General features: G+C 36.2%; 5 protein-coding genes across 5 annotated transcripts; all 5 read right to left on the bottom strand.

The window, feature by feature from the left end:
- Positions 1–993: 993 nt before the first annotated feature.
- On the bottom strand, positions 994–3,772 carry LOC143463025 (claudin-4-like). The gene is made up of 5 exons (XM_076961386.1): positions 3,508–3,772; positions 3,306–3,411; positions 3,047–3,168; positions 2,152–2,273; positions 994–2,022 (listed from the first exon to the last, which is right to left on the bottom strand). The coding sequence occupies exons 1-5, from the start codon at positions 3,664–3,666 to the stop codon at positions 1,887–1,889; spliced, it is 645 nt and encodes a 214-aa protein (XP_076817501.1). The 5' UTR covers positions 3,667–3,772; the 3' UTR covers positions 994–1,886.
- A 621-nt stretch (positions 3,773–4,393) lies between these two features.
- On the bottom strand, positions 4,394–5,595 carry LOC143463028 (U-scoloptoxin(05)-Er1a-like). The gene is made up of 4 exons (XM_076961389.1): positions 5,486–5,595; positions 5,269–5,403; positions 5,070–5,192; positions 4,394–4,653 (listed from the first exon to the last, which is right to left on the bottom strand). Exons 1-4 carry the CDS (start codon positions 5,535–5,537, stop codon positions 4,556–4,558), a joined length of 408 nt encoding a protein of 135 aa, XP_076817504.1. The 5' UTR covers positions 5,538–5,595; the 3' UTR covers positions 4,394–4,555.
- Positions 5,596–7,766: 2,171 nt separating this feature from the next.
- Positions 7,767–10,143, bottom strand: LOC143463026 (uncharacterized). Its single transcript, XM_076961387.1, has 5 exons — positions 8,940–10,143; positions 8,560–8,658; positions 8,364–8,485; positions 8,090–8,223; positions 7,767–7,961 (listed from the first exon to the last, which is right to left on the bottom strand). Exons 2-5 carry the CDS (start codon positions 8,645–8,647, stop codon positions 7,775–7,777), a joined length of 531 nt encoding a protein of 176 aa, XP_076817502.1. The 5' UTR covers positions 8,648–8,658; positions 8,940–10,143; the 3' UTR covers positions 7,767–7,774.
- Positions 10,144–11,932: 1,789 nt separating this feature from the next.
- Positions 11,933–13,985, bottom strand: LOC143463027 (uncharacterized). Its single transcript, XM_076961388.1, has 6 exons — positions 13,874–13,985; positions 13,383–13,597; positions 13,108–13,213; positions 12,781–12,902; positions 12,518–12,642; positions 11,933–12,372 (listed from the first exon to the last, which is right to left on the bottom strand). The coding sequence occupies exons 4-6, from the start codon at positions 12,877–12,879 to the stop codon at positions 12,186–12,188; spliced, it is 411 nt and encodes a 136-aa protein (XP_076817503.1). The 5' UTR covers positions 12,880–12,902; positions 13,108–13,213; positions 13,383–13,597; positions 13,874–13,985; the 3' UTR covers positions 11,933–12,185.
- A 751-nt stretch (positions 13,986–14,736) lies between these two features.
- LOC143463024 (claudin-7-A-like) lies at positions 14,737–18,488 on the bottom strand. Its single transcript, XM_076961385.1, has 5 exons — positions 16,481–18,488; positions 16,114–16,216; positions 15,911–16,008; positions 15,648–15,787; positions 14,737–15,516 (listed from the first exon to the last, which is right to left on the bottom strand). The coding sequence occupies exons 1-5, from the start codon at positions 16,613–16,615 to the stop codon at positions 15,342–15,344; spliced, it is 651 nt and encodes a 216-aa protein (XP_076817500.1). The 5' UTR covers positions 16,616–18,488; the 3' UTR covers positions 14,737–15,341.
- Between the last annotated feature and the right edge of the window lie 801 nt (positions 18,489–19,289).

Below are 19,289 nucleotides of genomic sequence, written 5' to 3'. Positions count from 1 at the left end.
CAGCAAATTTGCCATCTATTTTTGGCAACAACTCCTTAACCACTACGTATCATAAAAAAAATGTTTCGCCGGTTTGATTACTGACAACTACTCTTTGATTTAAGGCAAACTGTATCGGGACTTACCCTTCACTTTACAGTTGTTAATCTGCTCTAGTTGACGTTTTCTATGATAGCCAGTCAGTATATTGACAATAGCATTGGTTAAACCTTATATATGTTAGCAATGTTCCAAGCTATCTACGCGCATAACAACGCGCCACCAGGAACTTTACTTCTATCTGTTTATTTATTATTATTATTTTCCAATCACGATGTATCTTTGACCGCAAGTTACTAGAATGATTATGACAAAATAAAGCGGCTTTTTCAATAGAAAATGGTTTTCTCAACTTGGTGGGATTTTGCAAAACGAATTTTTTCCGATACCAAACACTACAGCTAACTAGTTAAAGGGGTACATTTTCGTTGTTAGGCAATAATTACCGCCGAAAATATGTCGGAAAATAGACGTTCATTGTGACGCCATTAAAACGCTTTTCCCTGAAAACACGACTTTTCCTTGACGTATAAAAACTAACTGAAATAGCCTGTATTTCTTAGTATTGCATCAAATAAGAGGGTATAGGCCTATTATGTTATTTCCTTGGGTGCGGTTTATCTTCAATTGGTTTTAGCTTTTGCACTACACGTCACGTAAGCATCATGCACTAAGTTGTTGTAAGTTAAATCTAACACATGCAGTGACATAATCCACTAGAGTGCGGGGACCGTATTTCGATATCTCCGACACAACACATTTTTAATACTTCTGCGTGAAGGATGTTGGGTAGTTTGACAACGGTGCAATATTATCTGACCGTTACAATTAACTCATCTGAAGAATATACTATGTACTATCAAAAGCTTCACTACTGATCGCTGCAAAAACATCTGTGTCTGAGAATTGCTCTCATAGCTAATAGCTAATAACACATCGTCACAATACTCTCTGAGTAGCATAATATATTCAACATATTATACCTCACAAAACACACACACAACTTGACTTGGACTCGAATGATTGAAGATTAATTGAATGATTGACCGAATTAGAACATCTACGCATAGATTGAACACGATCCAACAGCGATCCAAGCACCACCCAAGAGAACGAAAAATATTACTAACTAACTTAATAACTAAATTACTAATCAATTACTTGCTAACTTATACCAATGAATTATTACGTAATGACGCCAGCTTTTTACTCCAAATTCGTTCCGTTATAATGATTGGCTAATATTCACAATATATATTAGTAACACAACACATTACTGTACGCAGTTGACCACATGCTGTTGCCAGAGTGCAATAAATATAGCATTCTATGTTCAATGAGTCAGCGCTCGCTACAGTAGCAATCTTAAATTAATTTCTTTTGTTCAAAGTTTTAGTGCAAAAATAGCGAATATACCGTAAAACCTCTATTTGAGCGCCACCTCTATTTGAACGCCACCTCTAATAGAACGCCACTTTTAGCGGCGGAATTGTATTAGCAGGTCTCTTGATTTTAACCAGTGAATTTTTGATTACTTACCAGTAATCACCCTGTATTGGTATATTTTCTAATTACCTGTATATACCGGTAAATGTGTTTGGTGTTTTTTCTTTTCATTAATAAACTTTATTTCAAAATTCTGACCAGCTAGTCGAAAAATAGAGCGCCAACCTCTAATAGAACGCCACTTTTAAACAAGAGTTGAAAAATAGAGCGCCATGGCGGTGAAATAGAGGTTTGGTAAAACAGCTCATTTATTTCTCATTGTAAACGGTATTGTCATCGATTTGGTTTTTATAACTTGTGACATCTTTTTGCATCTTTTTTATAATTTAAGATTCGTCTGGTTAATTTGCTCTCCTGTCTTGCTTCAGGTCGATTATTCCAACAATGGCGGGATGCAAGCTCACGATCGCCCCGCCGATAAGTAATCCTCCCCCGATCCAACCAAAATAAAGACATTGTCCCCGCAGAAATGTCGACCTAGAGTATAAGGTATATGGAGAATGGCAAGATTCTTCCGTGATAAATGGCGATATTCATATTCATATAAGCTGAGTTTTGTTTAGACACTTTACGTTATTGCACAACTAAGCAAATAATATTACGTACACATCGGTTGAAACGTAGTATGGATTTTCTTCTCTTGATTCGATGTCAAACTGTGTGACCGCGTGCAGCACACACACACCTGATAGAAAGGCCAACACAAAACTGACCACAGGTGGAATCACCTGCACAAGTAGCATTTTACTTATATCATATCGTCGAAATGAATATTTCTCTGAAAGATGAATTGTTTTTTTGCACAGCTTGAAATAACGGGTCAAGGAAAAGGTTTCGCGCAACGCTAATTAGTAATTATAAGGTTTCGGTTTTGGCTTGGTAGCCCTCTACTTACCAACATGATTGTTAAAAAGTTTTAACATTTCATCAAAGATAAAGATACCAGTCCAGTATTTTAGTATTATTTATTTCAGTTTAGCGTTTAGTATTTATTTGAAACCTTTGCTCTATGCCAGAAGTGACGAACATGCGTCCCGCAAAAAAATTTTGTGCGGCTCGCAAATCGGTTTGACAATCGCCCTTGCCTGGCGAAGCATTCCGGCGAGACCAGCAGTCTTGAACTTTCTTTGACCTGTTTCTAATCTTTGCGCAATGCGATATCAAAAGCTGATAGCACGATTGAGTCGCAGCAGTATGTCTTCGATAGATTGCCAAACTCAACCGATGTATTTTTTGCGGCCGCGAGAGCAGCTAAAAACCTGCCCAATGAAGCGGTTGCGCTTGAATGCTAACTATTATGCAAAATTGTACAGGTTACTAAAATGTTGTGCTGCCCGCTTACTCAGCTGTAACTGACAAAGTGGCCCGCGACAGTGAATAGGTTCGTCACCCCTGGTCTAGGCCTATTCTAAACTAACAGGCTTTATAAATAAACCAACCATATACCGCAATTTCTTATAGACATGCATAGCAAATACGAGCAAAGCAAGTATCATCTCACCGTTAATATTTTTAGGAGGTGCTTTTCGTATATTAAACTGAGAATGATAAATATCAATCCCGGAATTATCAACACCACAGAAGCACCGGCGCTTACGATTGAAATGATGCAAAGAACGCGGGCTGTGAAAAACAAAACTATATTTACACATTAGTGCACATTTTCTGATAAGGTTGTCAGCTTATTGAAAATTTTATGTAAGCCATTTGCAACTTTTTATTTAAAAGTAATTAACACGGGAAGAGTAGCACAATCTTACCTGTCTGGATAATCTGCGGTATTTCCACGAAACTCGAATCATAATCATCGCAAATGTAAATTTCGCTACTAGGCATGGCCAAGCATCTTTTCCATATCCCAGAAAACTGCAATTTTATAACGTACAATGATCGTTAAATTACCTTTTAATGCTTATGTATATGTTTATAGTTTTGACGATAATTGCTGATATTTGCACATACCCGCAATGGTCTTTCAATAACTCCTGCTTCTGGGTCATTTACCTGCCAGTAAGGCAAGTATGTGCATAAGCAGACCAGAACTAAGCCTGAGATAACCAGCACTAGGCAGACTGCTGTAAGTCCCGCAGATACTTTACGACAGAGTGTTAAACCGGCCATGGTATAAGCTTGGTTGTAAAAGTGACGTAACTATACACGAAATCAAACCTACATCAACCTATAGGCTACAAACGGCTTCAATCAAACTTCAACATTAAAAGGATTATTAAAGGATTTCTGAAACACCTTGTTAAAGTTGCTCATAACTTTCAGACCTAACACGCGTATAACACGATTAAGTTGACCTTCTAAACTATTTAACGTAGATTAATAAACTATGTAAGCGTTTAATTTGGTAGTTGTCAACTAAATATCTTTCAAGCAAACTTCACGTTTCCAAAATTTGCTGGATGAAACCGAAAGCAGAAGTTTTGACGTTTTTGTTTTACGTCACATCATCGACTCTTTTGAGCTCTCTGATGCAACCAACCGTATACTGGGTAGGATATGTTACGCATCGATTGCAAGTCACAAGATAACCCATAACAGGTATCTTCGTTATTGACGATTTATGTAGCAGAGTTTTTTACTTTTCAAAGCTACTTATAAAACGGACACCACACGAACAAATAATTTTTGAACTTGGCCTTACAGAAAACTTTTAAACATAAATGGAAACAAAGAAGCACTCAAGACATGAAATTGTAAATGACTGGAACCTTGCACAGCAATTTGTGATGTTGGTTAACTGTCGCATGATGTCGGACTTCAACTGATAACTTATATGTTTTTGCTTGAGGTGAAAAATTAAAATTTAAAAGCACGCTTCTTTAGATTTTCTGTTTCTTTCAAATTAAACAGTTTATTTACGTTTTCATATTACAGTGTACAATAATAAGTAAATTAATAAGACACACAATTACATGGACACAACCTACAGCCTACACGTTTGTAACAGTCAGATTGTCTTTAACAGTGACAGCTTGCGGACAAGAATTATTGAACATCACTACCACTTGATGAGTGCGAGAGCTCCAAACAAGGCAAACAAGAGAGTGATCAAAGAAGCTTGCACCAATGAGCCACTGTTGCCGTCGTTGCAGCCATCTAAGGAACAAATTCAGTTCATTCAAAAAATAGGCGAAGCCAATCTTGGTGCAACTGTTAAGTTTAGTTATCATAGCAAAAACGATTGGGAATATCGTAAATTCGTGAATAATTCAAACGTTGTTTATAATATTTGAACGACTATTTGACAGTTTACGGTACTACCAACTGGTGAAAAAGTTTTATTTATAAAACTTTTGAACAACTTTTTCTCAAAAATATTTTATACATAGTTTTGCAAGATTAACACAATTAAAAGCTTTAATGTATCAGTGTCGCATATTAAATCAAATTAGCAAAGAATTAATTTTTTTTTCGTAGTCATTCAATCAAACGCAGTGTGAACAAGCAATAATATTTTTGAAAATAAAATTTTCAATAACATTTTTGAAAGATTGTCGTGATTCCAAACTAACCTTCTGAGCAGAAGTAGTAGCAGGTCTGTACCCCGGAGGTATCAACGGGGCAACTGTTTTCAAAATAGTATTCCGAACAATCTCTTAAAATCGACACCACTTCAACGTCACCCACATTGACATCTACGGAAAATAAAATATTTCGTGGTGAAATCTTAAGGTTGGCAAATTATTACTACGGTGTGTTACAGAAACTTACGTCCGACTGTAGTGGCACAATAATCTTTTCCAGCCGGGCAGTTATATAGATATTTGTTTTCTATGTTTGGTCCGTAGCATACATTGTCGCTTGTAGTCGATGAATACTGACAACGATAGCACTGGATTGCCGATCCTGAAATTCATAAACCCATTGACTTTATAAAATGATATATTCTGCAATTGAGGATTTCAAATTAATCTTTAATTTCAACAACCTTCGATGACAAGCAATGCCAGAAGAAGTCCAACTTTGACAAAACTTTTCATGTTTTTTTTTCAGTAATTCTGCGCAATGTTCAGAGTTGTTACTTATGACCTAAAATCTGTGAATTGTTCATATTTTATAAATAATTTATACTTCATTATTACACGGTACTTAACCATCCAAATACTAGATATCTGAGTGGATGCACCGGGGCAATCCCAAAGCTGGACCTAAAACTTATGCAAATATCACTCCACAGCTTTATTTCGCTATGAGATGAAATGCACTCCTCGCTTTGGGAATCAAAATAAAATTATTATCAAAAAAGGTCAAAGGTCAAAAGGTTGATCAACTTGAATGAACCCAATTAAGAAATTTCATACCAGTTTTTGAGCCCAGATATTACAGGATATTTGCATTGGGTCTATATTTCATTTATTCGACTTTTAATGCGCTTTATGGGAAATTAAGAAATATTTAAGACATCGACACAACATTAAAGATCGGGTCCAACCTCACTCGGCCAAAATGTTACAATTTTCGCTAACAGAGATTACTAACGCAGCACTACATTACATTTGTGTCTTATTAGCATTTGTCAACACAATATGATATATATAATATATAACGTCTATACGTATGTCAGCAATTTCAATCCCGTCAAACATTTAGCCTGAATCAGACAGGACGTCATTCAAAAACAAAATAAATATTTCTAAAATTTCTTTTCATCTTTTTTACTTTTTTACTAAACACTTTTCCTTACTAGCTAATTATAACAAAAAATTCGGAATATACTTACACCGATTTGCGCAATTATATTTTTGTTGAGTAAAAGTATTTCTTATGAACGTTTAAAGGAAACTTACAACTTCCCAACGTGTTAAAGACCAGTATTTTCTAAACTTGAGGTTTATGAGTGAAGTTGTAAGCTTGGTCTACCTGTTGCAGCTACACCTGAAGTCATTACTATTTCGATAAAACAAGTTTTACCTTTGACACGGGTGCCCCTTTAGTTTTAACATGATTAACTAGGATCACTTACAGGGCGGATTGGTTGCTTTTTATTGGTTTGGTTAATTTGTAACTTAAATGGCTGAATCTACAAGACTTAACCTCCCAGCTTGGCTTTTGTTAAAGTTAAACAAACGTATAACCGTATAACCCGGACTTCAAAAAATCTCCGTCCTGACTACGCAAATGTTAACAGTGATTGAAAATAATACTGTAAATATTTGGACAGGTATAATAAGACGTAGTTTACGTCAGTTGTGTGTGATATATAGATGACAGGTATAGATGCCACAATTGCCACAGTGTGTGATAATGAGATATATTACACAACGTGCCTTTATCGGGTTATGGTATACTTGTTACTACTCAAGTTTCTGTTAGTTGCTTTCATTGAATTCATATCCTTGCCCACTAATATTATAGGTTGCATTATCAGATGTCAATCAAACTTTATAAATGAAATGAAACTGGGCTTCGTGTGCCCGGAAAACGTTGAAGTTATCAGTAAGATACGTCATCGTATCCTAGTAAGATTAGGACACTTTCTGCAAAGCATTCTAAAGCGATCATCATCAGGCGCCTACAATTTATCTATAGTATAAATTCATCTATCTATTATTTAATTTATTTATTTATTTATTTAGTCTATTTATCTATTAATTATTTATCTAAAGTAAGCCTACTTACTTTTTGATACGTGCTGTCCGCAAAGAGCACGCGTTTTCTTTGCGTGTCGAGTTACTTGCAAAGACAGTTTGCATTTAAAACTACAGATTGTTGTTGTTGTTTCTCTTCTTAATTTCTCTTCTCTTGATTTTTGTTTTGGTAAATTCGGTTTTTACTACGTATTATATGCGAAGTAAAAGCCTCTCTGCAGCATACACCGCCTTATTTGACTTTGAATGGCCATGGAATTAGCCAAATGATATATCATGACGTTGTCATAATTTTCGAGTGTTGTATTACGTTACCTCCTATACCTGCTTTTAGATTGGGTCATCCAATAACCATCGTTTTTTGTCCAATCGCGCTGTAACTTAGTTTCAATAAGGTTCACTAACTATTAAGTTTATCAAATGGTTATATTTAAAAAACTAACACCAAATCTTTAATTAAGAATGTAATTGGCCGCGCTGAAAATTGTGAAGGTTGATGTGCGATGACTTTTTAGAAGTGTTTTTCCGTTAACTTTAAGAGTTAGTTAAAAGTTTACTATAGAGACATTTGTCAGCCTATAGAGACAATTTTGAAAGAACTAATACAAGAAAATACAAAAAAACTTTTATTACGTTTCACAACTTGTGACCAACTGCAATCGATCGTCAAGAACCTCGGTGAAACTGCAATTTTTCTTTCTGTACAGAACCACAATTCCAGCAATGGCGGTAATTAAGCTCATGGTTGCCCCGCAGATTAATAATCCTCCCCCGATCCAACCGTAGTAGATACAATTTCCTCGTTTTTGGAGTAACCTGGGATTAGAATAAATAAACGAAGGATTCTTCAAAATGAAATATCTTGAAAGAATTTTGTTTATTACAAAATAAAAGTGCTTGTTTTACGTTATCAAGTGACAATAAGCAACTCTTTCCTTGCTTACATCATGTGGAGAGGAACATTTGAAGAAGAGGTTTGACGTGACTTTTGGATTTCCTGATCGTATTCGATGACCGCTCGCAAGATGCTTCCGGCAGATAGAAAAGCTGACACGGAACTTGCCATCAAAGACATAAACTGCTCGAGAAAAACGTAAACCAAAAACCAGTAAAATATTTGAAACCAATAACAGTCTACTTTCAACTTCTGTTTCGCAATCAACCAATATTAATATTTTAACACTATCCCTGACAGGTCTTCATTAAAGTGCTTCTCACCATTATTATTTTAAAGCAGCACCGGCCATTCCGTGAGCAAACAACACCAAGAACCAAACTAGAAGCTGCTGTTGCCACGAAAGTAAAACCGCTTGCCACTGAAATTTTGCTGTAACGTCGAGCTGCCAAAAAAAAAGAGCATAAAAATTTCGCAAGCGCATAAAGTCAACATAGTCAAGTCAACAGGCGGTTTCACCTTGTTCTAAACCCGGTGGAAGTTGTAACAATGAAGTATCAAATTCATAGCAGACATGGTCCGTTTGATTGTCATACACCTTTTCCATATTCCCTCATTCTGCGATTGCAAAGCAAGGACGTGAACATAATTACGACAAACATAGCCCGCAGTAAAAATAGTGTTAAATGCGCTGTTATCGAATAAAGAATTCCTGTAACTTTCCTACATGATGCTTAGTCGGGTAAGAATTGAGTTATAAATTTGTGTAAATAGTTCTAATTACACGATGAATGTTTCTATGTAAAAGTTAACTGTAGAACCAACGAACAAATTTAGGGAGCATCATTTGTTGATGTAGGATGATTACATATGATCGTTGTAAACGTATCGACACTTACGATAAATACAGGTGTTGCCCGTTGGTTTTCCACCTTTGTTATCTTCCAGTAAGGCCAAAATGTACAGAGGCAGACAACAACCGAACCCGATACAGCCAGCACCAGGCAAACTGCTGTAATTATGACAGATACCTTCATAGTAGCCATGTTGCAATTTCTTGTTTTCACTCATTTAATAAAGTTAAGATGGTTAAGATGTCAACACTTGAAAGCTTTATCGATATAACTTCTTGATTTTTAAGTTGATACGTTTTTAGCTATTTGTAAATAACAACCGTAACATTTCCGTTTCCGTTTCCCCGCACAGAGTGAGCCGCACGTTGGTTTAAAATGATACAATGACTGATATTACGGTTTAAAAACACTTTTGACTGACTTAACACAATCAGTCATGTAACCCGCTTCCTAACTGTTTTTGTCCACAATTCTGAAGTAGGCTGTTGTACAGTGTAAACTGTGTTCTGCTTAAACTGGATCATGTGAAGTTTTTATTTCCAATTCGGCGTAATGACAATGGATTGATAAATTACACTGCTGTGTCTTGGCTGTTCTCAGGCTAAGTCGATGCTGTAGCCTGTAAGTCTAAAACTGTTTAAGATACGTTTATAAGGCGTATCATGTTACGTATAACTCCATGCGTAGTAATTTTTCTTACTTAGCCTATAAGAATTTCTATTTTCCTGTTCCCCTTATTACGTCACAATGAGAAAACTAGCTATCGAATGAAATGTGCTTTGCTTGCAATTGACCTTGCCCTGCTGTACTTAGGTTCTGACAACAATTTCACTTCGTACTGATTCACCGAAGTCGTGAAATGGTTTGAATCAATTTATTATCTTTTATGGTTTGTTTAATTTGTGACGTAAGTATACTCAACAGCAAACAGTGACTAAACGTAACGGCTAAGGTTGCATTATAGGACGTCATCTTCATCAGTTATGTACAGTAGCCTATGTAACAAATGTTAGTCGACACTACAACGGTTTATATTGAAATACTACAAATCGTATATTCATCACCTTAAAGTACTATAAGCTATTTCTATCCACCTGCGTTTGTTTACGGTTCCTATTTACTCATAATTCTACTTATTTTGAACTGCTACCTACCAGAAGCAGAACTAACTAACTAACTAATTAACTTTGTAACTTATAACGACTTTAGTCATTGACTTGAATCGAATCAAAAGTCCATAAATGACCTGACTTGCCACCAGGAAGAGTCCAAAATTACTCTGCCTCGTATAATCACGTTGTAAAAGCTGCGATGGTAAAAATAGAAGTTTCGGTGGTGAAACGATTCACTTCTTTGAAAGATTTGCTAACCAGGTTAGATTGGAGACAGCCATGACGTCATGATAACCAATTCAACGCAACTCATAGTGTGATGTCAGACATTTTTTAGATTTAAATGCATTGATTTGACTGGATTAAAAATTTGAATTAATTAGAATTGACAATTTGTCTATCAGAGCCCACAATCAGGAAACCAAAATATTCAAATGCCGCTTGAAGTGAGGGGCAGATCCAAAATAAGTTGCTCTTGAATCAAAGAATATTTTCCGGTAAGTTTGGAGTAAGGATTTTTAATAACATCTTAGTGGTTAAGCAATTATTGCCAAAATTGTATCACAAATCCTGCCTCCTATTATGACGGTAACCGATGATTATGACGTCACACAGTAGAGACAGTATGCTTAATCATTGTTTTTTTTAAGGTGTTTTGGGGGACCGAAACGGTCCCCCAAATTTCTCCAGCGGTTTCCCAAAATTTGGACTTGCAACTACAGGCTATTTTTTGGTATTTAAATGAAACACTTGCGGTCTATTAAAACTACTTAGCGGTCACCCAAACCAAACCTTAAAAAAACCCTGTGCTTAATAACTGAGGTACAGTACCTGTTAGATATGGTAGTGGGCTAGCTAAAGCGTTTTGGACAAAAATACGTCTTCATAAGTAAGTAATTAGTAGCAGGTAAGGGTGATTTTCAGCTTAGGAATGTCACAAAAGACAGTAGGTATAGTAGTCAAGTATTCTTCTCGTTACAGCCGTTACCGGTACCCGACTAGGCTGACGTCAACAACTAAAACTGAACTTGGTGAGCTGTAGCTTAGCACCTACATTCACCAGTACAAATACACCAACCGTAAGCTAGCTCGAGCTTATTTATCTTAATATGTTCCTGTTATACAACTAAGTACGCTGTAATTATATGCATTACTTGTCGGCCAACTTGTTTATGGATTTGCCCCTCTCTTGAAAGAAGTTGTTTTCTGTGACGTTGACTGGTGACAAATACCAAAGTTACGCTAGTTTGGGTGAACAGCGCAACGTTTGAAATTGCTGGAATTAAACACGGCCGTAACCCACCAGTGATAGATTTACGGGTTGTGAATGAACAGTTTATATTGCCAACAAACCTGATGTCTATGGAGACCGGATAAAACTTCTAATCCGACAACAATTTGAAGTGATGTCAAACATGATGTTTCCAAAGAAAATTGAGCTTTAGGCCATTTCTTGTGATAAAATTGTGGCGCTTTGTGCCTCAGATGTTTAATTATGTGGAAATTACCCAAGCGTTACAACATGTCGAGTCTAAGTGCAACTGATTTGGTATCATTCTAGTTATGGTGTTATCAAAGCTGCCACCTGTTTCATCTAATACTTGTATCATACTGTACTTATTTTTTTATATAAATACACTATTTACTCTACTTGTTTCATCCGAGTCCATGATTGTTCGGCAAACAGGCGGATTAGAACCTAGGTAAACATAACAAAATAAGCAAATGGTAAAATTCGTGCTCGGTATTTCGTTTAAGCTTTGATCTCAGTGACATCAGCTTCTGCCACCTTCCTTCTAAGCGCTAAGACTGCTAACAAAAAGGTAGTAATTATTGTTTTACGAATTCGACCGTCTTTGCAGGTTTCGCTACTTGGTCAGATAATCGGGTTTGTACGGGAAGTTTTAGAAAACCATGTGACACAAGCAATTTATTAACTTTTTATTACATTAATCACTAAAATAAAAAAAATAAAAAGTTAACCTTCAGAGTGCCAAATTATACCCTGTTTTGTATTTTACTATTTTAAAATCTGGTTAACACGGTTCAGACAACATCAACTTTGTAAGCAATTAATTGGAAGCAAGGTTTATTACAGATCCGAGCTTTTTACAAAATTACAAGGCTATGGAAAGTCTTACACGGATTTCCTTTATATTAAATTTACATTTCAAACTCGTTATACTTTGGAACTCGTAACTAGCGGTGGTGGATTTTTGTGCACTGCCGTATCGTTGCTGTTTGTTTTCTGGCACAAGGCGACTATTACAACGATGGCGGTGATCAAGCTCATGATTGCCCCGCAGATTAGAAATCCTCCTCCGATCCAACCGTAGTAGATACAGCTTCCCCGCTCGTAAATTAGCCTATAATGGAGGATTATCAAAAAACGACTTCTATTCATTACACTTAACCTGTCCACCAACAATATCCGATTATTTTGTAAAAAATTAAAGCATTCAAGTCATGAAGCAATGACAATAATTGCAAGTAGCTTCATATCACGTTTACCCTGCAGAGAACGGAAGATAATCCTGATTATCCTTGGTAATTTGGTTGTCATATTTGGTGACGGCGTATAAAATGCTCCCAGCAGATACGAGGGCTGACAAGAAGTTTGCCATTAGGGAAATCACCTGCTCGGGCAAAAATAACTCACTTATTTTAGAAAATAATAAAAAGCAACTAAATCTACGTTTTAAAACCTTTTTTAACAAATTAAATCAAACTTTAGGGTTATATTTCAGATGCGCATTCACTAAAGTATGTCTAACCATTAATATTTTCAAACACATCCAATCTTTCCTCAAGCAAAGAACTCGAAACAGCAATCCAGAAACTGTAGCAGCCACAGAAGTGATAGCGCTTACCATTGAAATAATGCTGAGATATCGAGCTGCAAAAATATACACGGAAAGTCATAATTGTAACTTGATGAACGCAAACAAGTACTTAATATTGTTGATTTCAGTAAAATATGAACAATGTTGGTCCAAGTTGTGTCAATAATGAAAGAAGAATTTCTCTTTGATTTTGGATTATTAGGTAACCGTTAATCAGGACAATTCATGAACATAAGAAAAATTGCGCTATAACTTCACCAAGTTGTAAAATCGCTGGAAGGCCCAAGAAAAAATCGTCGTAATCATCGCAGAAATGCGTTCCATTGTCTGGGTTGGTAATACATCTTTTCCACAGTCCATCGTTCTGCAGTTGTAAATCGTTGACATTTTTCCAAAAAAACAAAAGTTTTGATAGTAAAATATATCGTTTATGTAAAAATCAATTAATTTAATGAATTCAAGAATGTGTTCCAGAATATTCAAGAAATTTACCAGTCATCTCATAAATTAGGAAGTAACTCTGAGACAATTACCCTTTACATTGATGCTTTGATAGGCCCAATGATCTCAGCTTCTTCAATTACCGGTTCTAGTACTTGCCAATAAGGCAGGAATGTGCACAAACAGACCAGAACTAAGCCTGAAAGAACTAGAACTAGACAGGCTGCTGTAATTATGACAGGAGCCTTCATAGAAGTCATTTTGCCAACTTTTCTTTAACTTTTTTGATAAAGTTAGGATTCTGAACCTAAGATAACAACAGCTACTTTATTTGGTTAAAATGAACAACTTCGTTCTACAACATTTGTATGAACACGCAGATATAATTTATTTTTCTTTATGCTGCTAGAAAAGTACTTGTAAAATCATCCAGTGCACACACGCCCTGACGGCTTATAATCTAGCGCAGATAATAATTTGAGGACGTCATTATGTACGGTTGCAAAATTATTACGTGAATATAAATTATATATCGTGAATATTGTATAGTAGTGTATAGCCTAAAGCTAATTCGTTTACTAACCCGTAAAAACGATAATTCTATCTTGATTTAGCACAGATTAGCCTTCAAAAGTCTTCAAAACTCTTCCTTATCAATTTAAGTTTTTAGCTCGTTTTTGACTTGAATCCTGAACTGACTAGCTGACTGGAACCTACAGTTATACGATTGTTACCAAACAAACATTTTATCTCACGTGGGTATCAGTTTCACAAAAAGGAATTCAACCTTCACAGAGCGGATTGCTTGACTACGTCATGATTATTCAACCGAATCGTAAACGGAATGATGTAATTTGTTTGAAACCTTGGTGTAATTTTGCTCCTTTTATTTTGTCTCCATTTGACTCAAATATTTAGTGCGGACGTCTCCAGTTTAGAAACATCCTTCCTTTGAACGTAAGACGAAAAATACGAACAATGGACTGCTATCAACCCATTAAAGCTGTTCCAAAGTTAGCCAATTGTATTGAAACGGAACTTGATCTAATTTCTGCAAACTGCAACAACAGAGTCGTTAGTAAAAATGGGTTTTGCTGTGTTCTGAAATGTCTGCGCAAGTGCGGACGATGAAAATTGATATTTGTGCCAAAAGTGCGGCTGCGAATGAGATTTAAAAACGAGCGGTTGATAAACATCCGTACTTTGCACATTTTCCAGCGTCAACAGTCAACCGAGATAAATTTCGAACAGAAATATTAAGTAAGAAATAGAAACAAAGAATGCCGAATGATCATGTGTCAAAGGATATATTTCTTTAGTTACGGGCTTACGCACATGCTTACATGGTTTCGCTTATATTCTATCTTACGTTTTTATCCTTGCTTGCCTATGCTGTATAGCTACTGTCGTTTGTACGCCGTTGTCATTTCAGCCTGTTCCAGAAAATACATTCCTGCATGTTTATTGTAATGCTTACAAGTAGGCTTCGATTCACAGCCACACACGATTCACAGCCTCACAGCTGTTAGCTCGATTTCACAAGCTTGCTGTTTTTAAAAAATATTCCAGTTATACATGCATAAGACGCAACTGCGCAAACTGCGGTTAACACTTTTACGAGTTTTCGTTCATCTCAAATGTCAGCTTAGAAAGTTTATATTCGAAAACCATAAAGTGCCACAGAGCTGAAGTCCACAAACAAGTATTTGTATAAAAAGAAATATAACTTGAACTCTCTACAGAGGCGTGATTGCCACAATATAGCACAGGCACACAGAGATTTCTTATAAAACAAGGGAAACGCTTCGGTTTTACGACAACCATACGTAGAAAGTTGAAACTACAGTGCAGGGTTAAAAATCAATTTAAGATGCGAGGTTTCAACTGCACAGACCCTCATCTCTGCACCTGCGTTTGCGGTCGGGAAATCCCCAACGTTTCCACTTCGTAGTAAGCGTTTTTTTGTCTCAAAAAATATAAAAACATTTGTTTGTCAAAAAATGAATAAATTGCATTTAATGCAGTAAATTGGATTTCAGAGTCTTTTGTTTCTAAACGTATTCTTTAGCTATAGTCGCAGGCTGGCTTGGCCTGTAGGCAAAAGATCTTGGGTATCTTTCTGATTCGGAGACCTTGCCACATCCGAGACACACATAGATGGCTCCAGATATGAGGAGTACAGCTCCGGAAACCCAACCGACGAAGAGCGAGGAACCGAAAACGTACCTGTGGTCAGTTACATCAACGAATGAGCTTGTTTCTATGATAAGTACCCAACTTACCACCCCTTAAATGTGTAGTTAAAGCAACATAATATCTTTTTATTGGACCAATACTTGATATACGAGTTATCTAACCTTGTTCCTGTCGGCCTGCCGTACTGGTCACTATTTAGAAAGTAGTTGTTGATGATGTCATGAGCATATACCGACACTCCGACAACTAGACATATGCCGGACCCTATACTCCACCCGCCGGCCATGAGCTTAAACCATTTCTGAAAAAAAATGTATCCGTTAGAAGGGGAACTAGAGTCGTAAGCAATAGAATTGAAGCACATACGTTTAAACTGATTTCAACGTTTATTAAAGTTAAACTTAGGTCAATTTCACATGCTAACCTTCACATTAGCGTTGGTTTTATTGCAACTGCAACCGACCAAAGCCGATATAAGCCCCGCAAATGAACCGAACATCGCTACAAGGCTTAATCCCCTGGCTGCAAACATAATTTATGCTCTTGTAATTTAATCAGACAACACTGCAATGTTAAAAGTTATTTATGTTATCAACAAAATTATCCGGTACACGTTGTCACATATACCTGCGTTCAGGGATGCCTTTAAATTAAAAAGATATCTTTCATAATCGTCGCACTGCCAGTTGCCGGCCGTGTAGGTGATGCACCGGAGCCAGATACCGTCGTGCTGTGAAGAGACAATTACTTTGACATTACATGACACTGTCATTTAGCTCAAACGTAGTCACGTAAGGTTAATATCATTGTAAGTTATGACGTATTTTTAACGCACTTTTTCGTTGTTTTATCAGCAGTAAAATTTATTCATGAGTAAAATGCAAAAAGTAATAATAATGGATAGATTATGTGGAAGACTCTTTCGCGTCAATTCACTGAAAATAAATCACAGTGTTGTGATTTACTACTGTAGCGCCAACTGACGGTCACTTACATAAATTATCTGATCAACAACAGTTTGTTCTTGGTCTCGAACTCTCCAATAAGGCAAAAAAACGCATAAAATGAGCATTAAAAATCCAACAAGTAGTAAGACAAAGTTTATAGCCTCTATCAGTCGTAATCCCATGTTTAGTTTTTCTTATATTGTGATTATTTCCAATTATAAATTATTACTTTTTAATGTAAAAATCTCTTACACGCTTAAAATCTGCTAAATATGATCAATGTGAAAACCATTTGCACGAGTTTGTCAAGATATAAACAAAGCATCCTGGCTTTAAAAATTAATCTTCTGTACGAAATAGCCTTTAGCACTTGGTTGAACTGTCTACATGACATGTTGGTTGGGACATTGTATACTAAAACTCCTACAAGCTCTGCTTTACTTTATTCACCAGCAATCATTGCAACCAATTAAATCTAATTAAACGCTTAGACAAATCTGCTTCCTAAATAGGCTACATGAAGTAAACTTGACTGCTTAATGAACAGTAAGGGCGGAAAGTTGAAAACAGGAATCGTTCTGCTGTTCCTGTACCTAACTATATAGCCTACTCACATTCCTGTACTTATGGGAATGATAACTTGAAATATTCCTACCACGAATGTTTCATTCAACACATGAAATGCAGAAATTATCATGATTAGTTGCAGATGAATTAACATTTATGAAGTAACAATGGTCTGCGTGACGCAATCATCTATCCTAGTTTGCGAAATCTTCCAATATCTTCTTCTGCGCGTGTCAACTTACATGATGTTAAGTTATTTCCACCAGTACACTTTAACTTGGATCGCATAGAAATCTTAAAAGATGTTATTCAGTAAATATTTATCTTAAGTATCTTAAGTCGAGTTTCTAGCAACACTTTAATGCTCTAAAGTCTAAACCATTTAAACACCGCATCAATATTACTTGGTCTCGGTCTAAACAAACTCAGGAACGATTCTTTAGCAAGCCCAATTTTATGACTACTCTCGGTAGCTGTAATCATCTTTCACTTTAATAAAGACTTCGATATCACGCCATAATCATTATTTGTGACGTCTAAATCTGCTCGGGGCTATGCTTGAAGACTGTGGTATATCGAGCGTCATTTTCCATAAAAGGTCGCCCAATTTCGTTTAAGATTTGAGAGAGAAACTACTTTTTAAATTTTTTGATTGTGGTTGAAAATGACGTAACAATCCCATGACCGTACCGAGAAAAATATTAGTGTTTTTGACAAAACATATGCTATGGACGGAACACATGCGTTACGTCACTAAGCTGTTTCGTCTTGAAGAGATTCGAGGCTTATAACTACGCTCATGCGAAAGCACAGCCGAAAATGTAACATCTATATAAAGTTAAATCATTACACCTAAGTTACTGATAAATTCTAAAATGACGTTAACTTTACAGAACAACTCATAAATGAACAACAGCGTTCTACTAAGGAACTTGACACTTTTTTACAACTGCAAGTCATAAGGATCTATGCTTTTTCGTCTAAGCTGGTATTAATGAGCGCGACAACTACACTGTGCTAAGTAAACTATAAGCCGGCTGCTGAGGTACTGTAACAGTACAAGTAGGCTACTTTGCGCCGATTGACTGAAAGAATAACATGAGAGCGTTTGGGAGTATCTATTAAAATATTAATGCGACTTAGCTCTATATGCCGCAGCATACTATAAGCATCGAGTTCTATACATGTCTCTTAATAACCTTAAAGTCCTAGCCGATTGATCAATTTATACCACCGTTGGTTCTATTTTAGGTATCATGGAAATGAGATTACGTTGGCCTACTGAACTCTACGCTTTTTGCTAGCTCATGCCGAGGGCTTTTTCTCCTATTTTACTGCAGCCCACTACTCTACTGATTTATTAGGAGAATATAGATTGATACTAAATCATTTATGTCAAAGAAATTCTATTTTCAGTGCGCAAATTACAGTACTTTATGCGTTGTTTTCACGGTCCATATCAAACTTCTAAGAAGTCTTAAAAGTGCTAAACTTAAAACACAATGTTTCTCACAGTTTGCTGTTTCCCAGAAGCAGTGGTCGCTTCTTGTATATATTTCTATAAGTTATTGAGTATTATCAGGAGCTGAAAACCGGTAAAACATTACACGCCACTCAACAACAGCATGCATTGGTTTGAACCATGCGTGGATATTGATTTTATAACTGGCGTTTTACATTTCACTTCACCGCAAAGGTACACTTATGATAATTATATCCCGATAACTGCCATATTTCTTCCCGGGCTTATTACTAATCGAAGCAGAAACACTTTAAAATATTTCATTGCGCATGTGTATTGATCATGAATTCTTATGGGTAGCAAGAACATCAATTAATAGTTAATTAATGTTTGAACATTTTACTGATTTCGGCCTACTAAGTTAGGTATAAGCTAGGTAGCTGAAAACGAAGAATCGCGTCATCTACCTAGTCAAAGTCTTATAAGTTAGGCTACCTACTCCCAATTTTTATGAGTTGAAGAATTAAAGCTTGTCTTCATATAAACCATAATGACCTAGACCTTCTACTTACACAATCAACAGAGACTCAGCACTTAATCCTTCCTTGTACTGTATGTCCCGTAATGTCCTTTAGAGTTTGTAGCCTAAGGTTGTTGTTTAATATTTGCCTCGAGGTTCAATTACCTATTTTACTCGCTCGATGCTATTCGTCATCAGTCAAAAGTTTTTTTAATCCACTGGACAAACAAAAATACAAGAAACTGCTCTAGTTTTGATCTCCCAAAAACCATCAATCACCACTGTAATGACATTTGATTAATGGTAC

This window comes from Clavelina lepadiformis, chromosome 6 (assembly GCF_947623445.1).
Source record: "Clavelina lepadiformis chromosome 6, kaClaLepa1.1, whole genome shotgun sequence".
Taxonomy (NCBI): Eukaryota; Metazoa; Chordata; class Ascidiacea; order Aplousobranchia; family Clavelinidae; genus Clavelina; species Clavelina lepadiformis.
The sequence above is the reverse complement of the archived record's forward strand: the minus strand, read 5'-3'. Positions and strand labels throughout refer to the sequence as shown.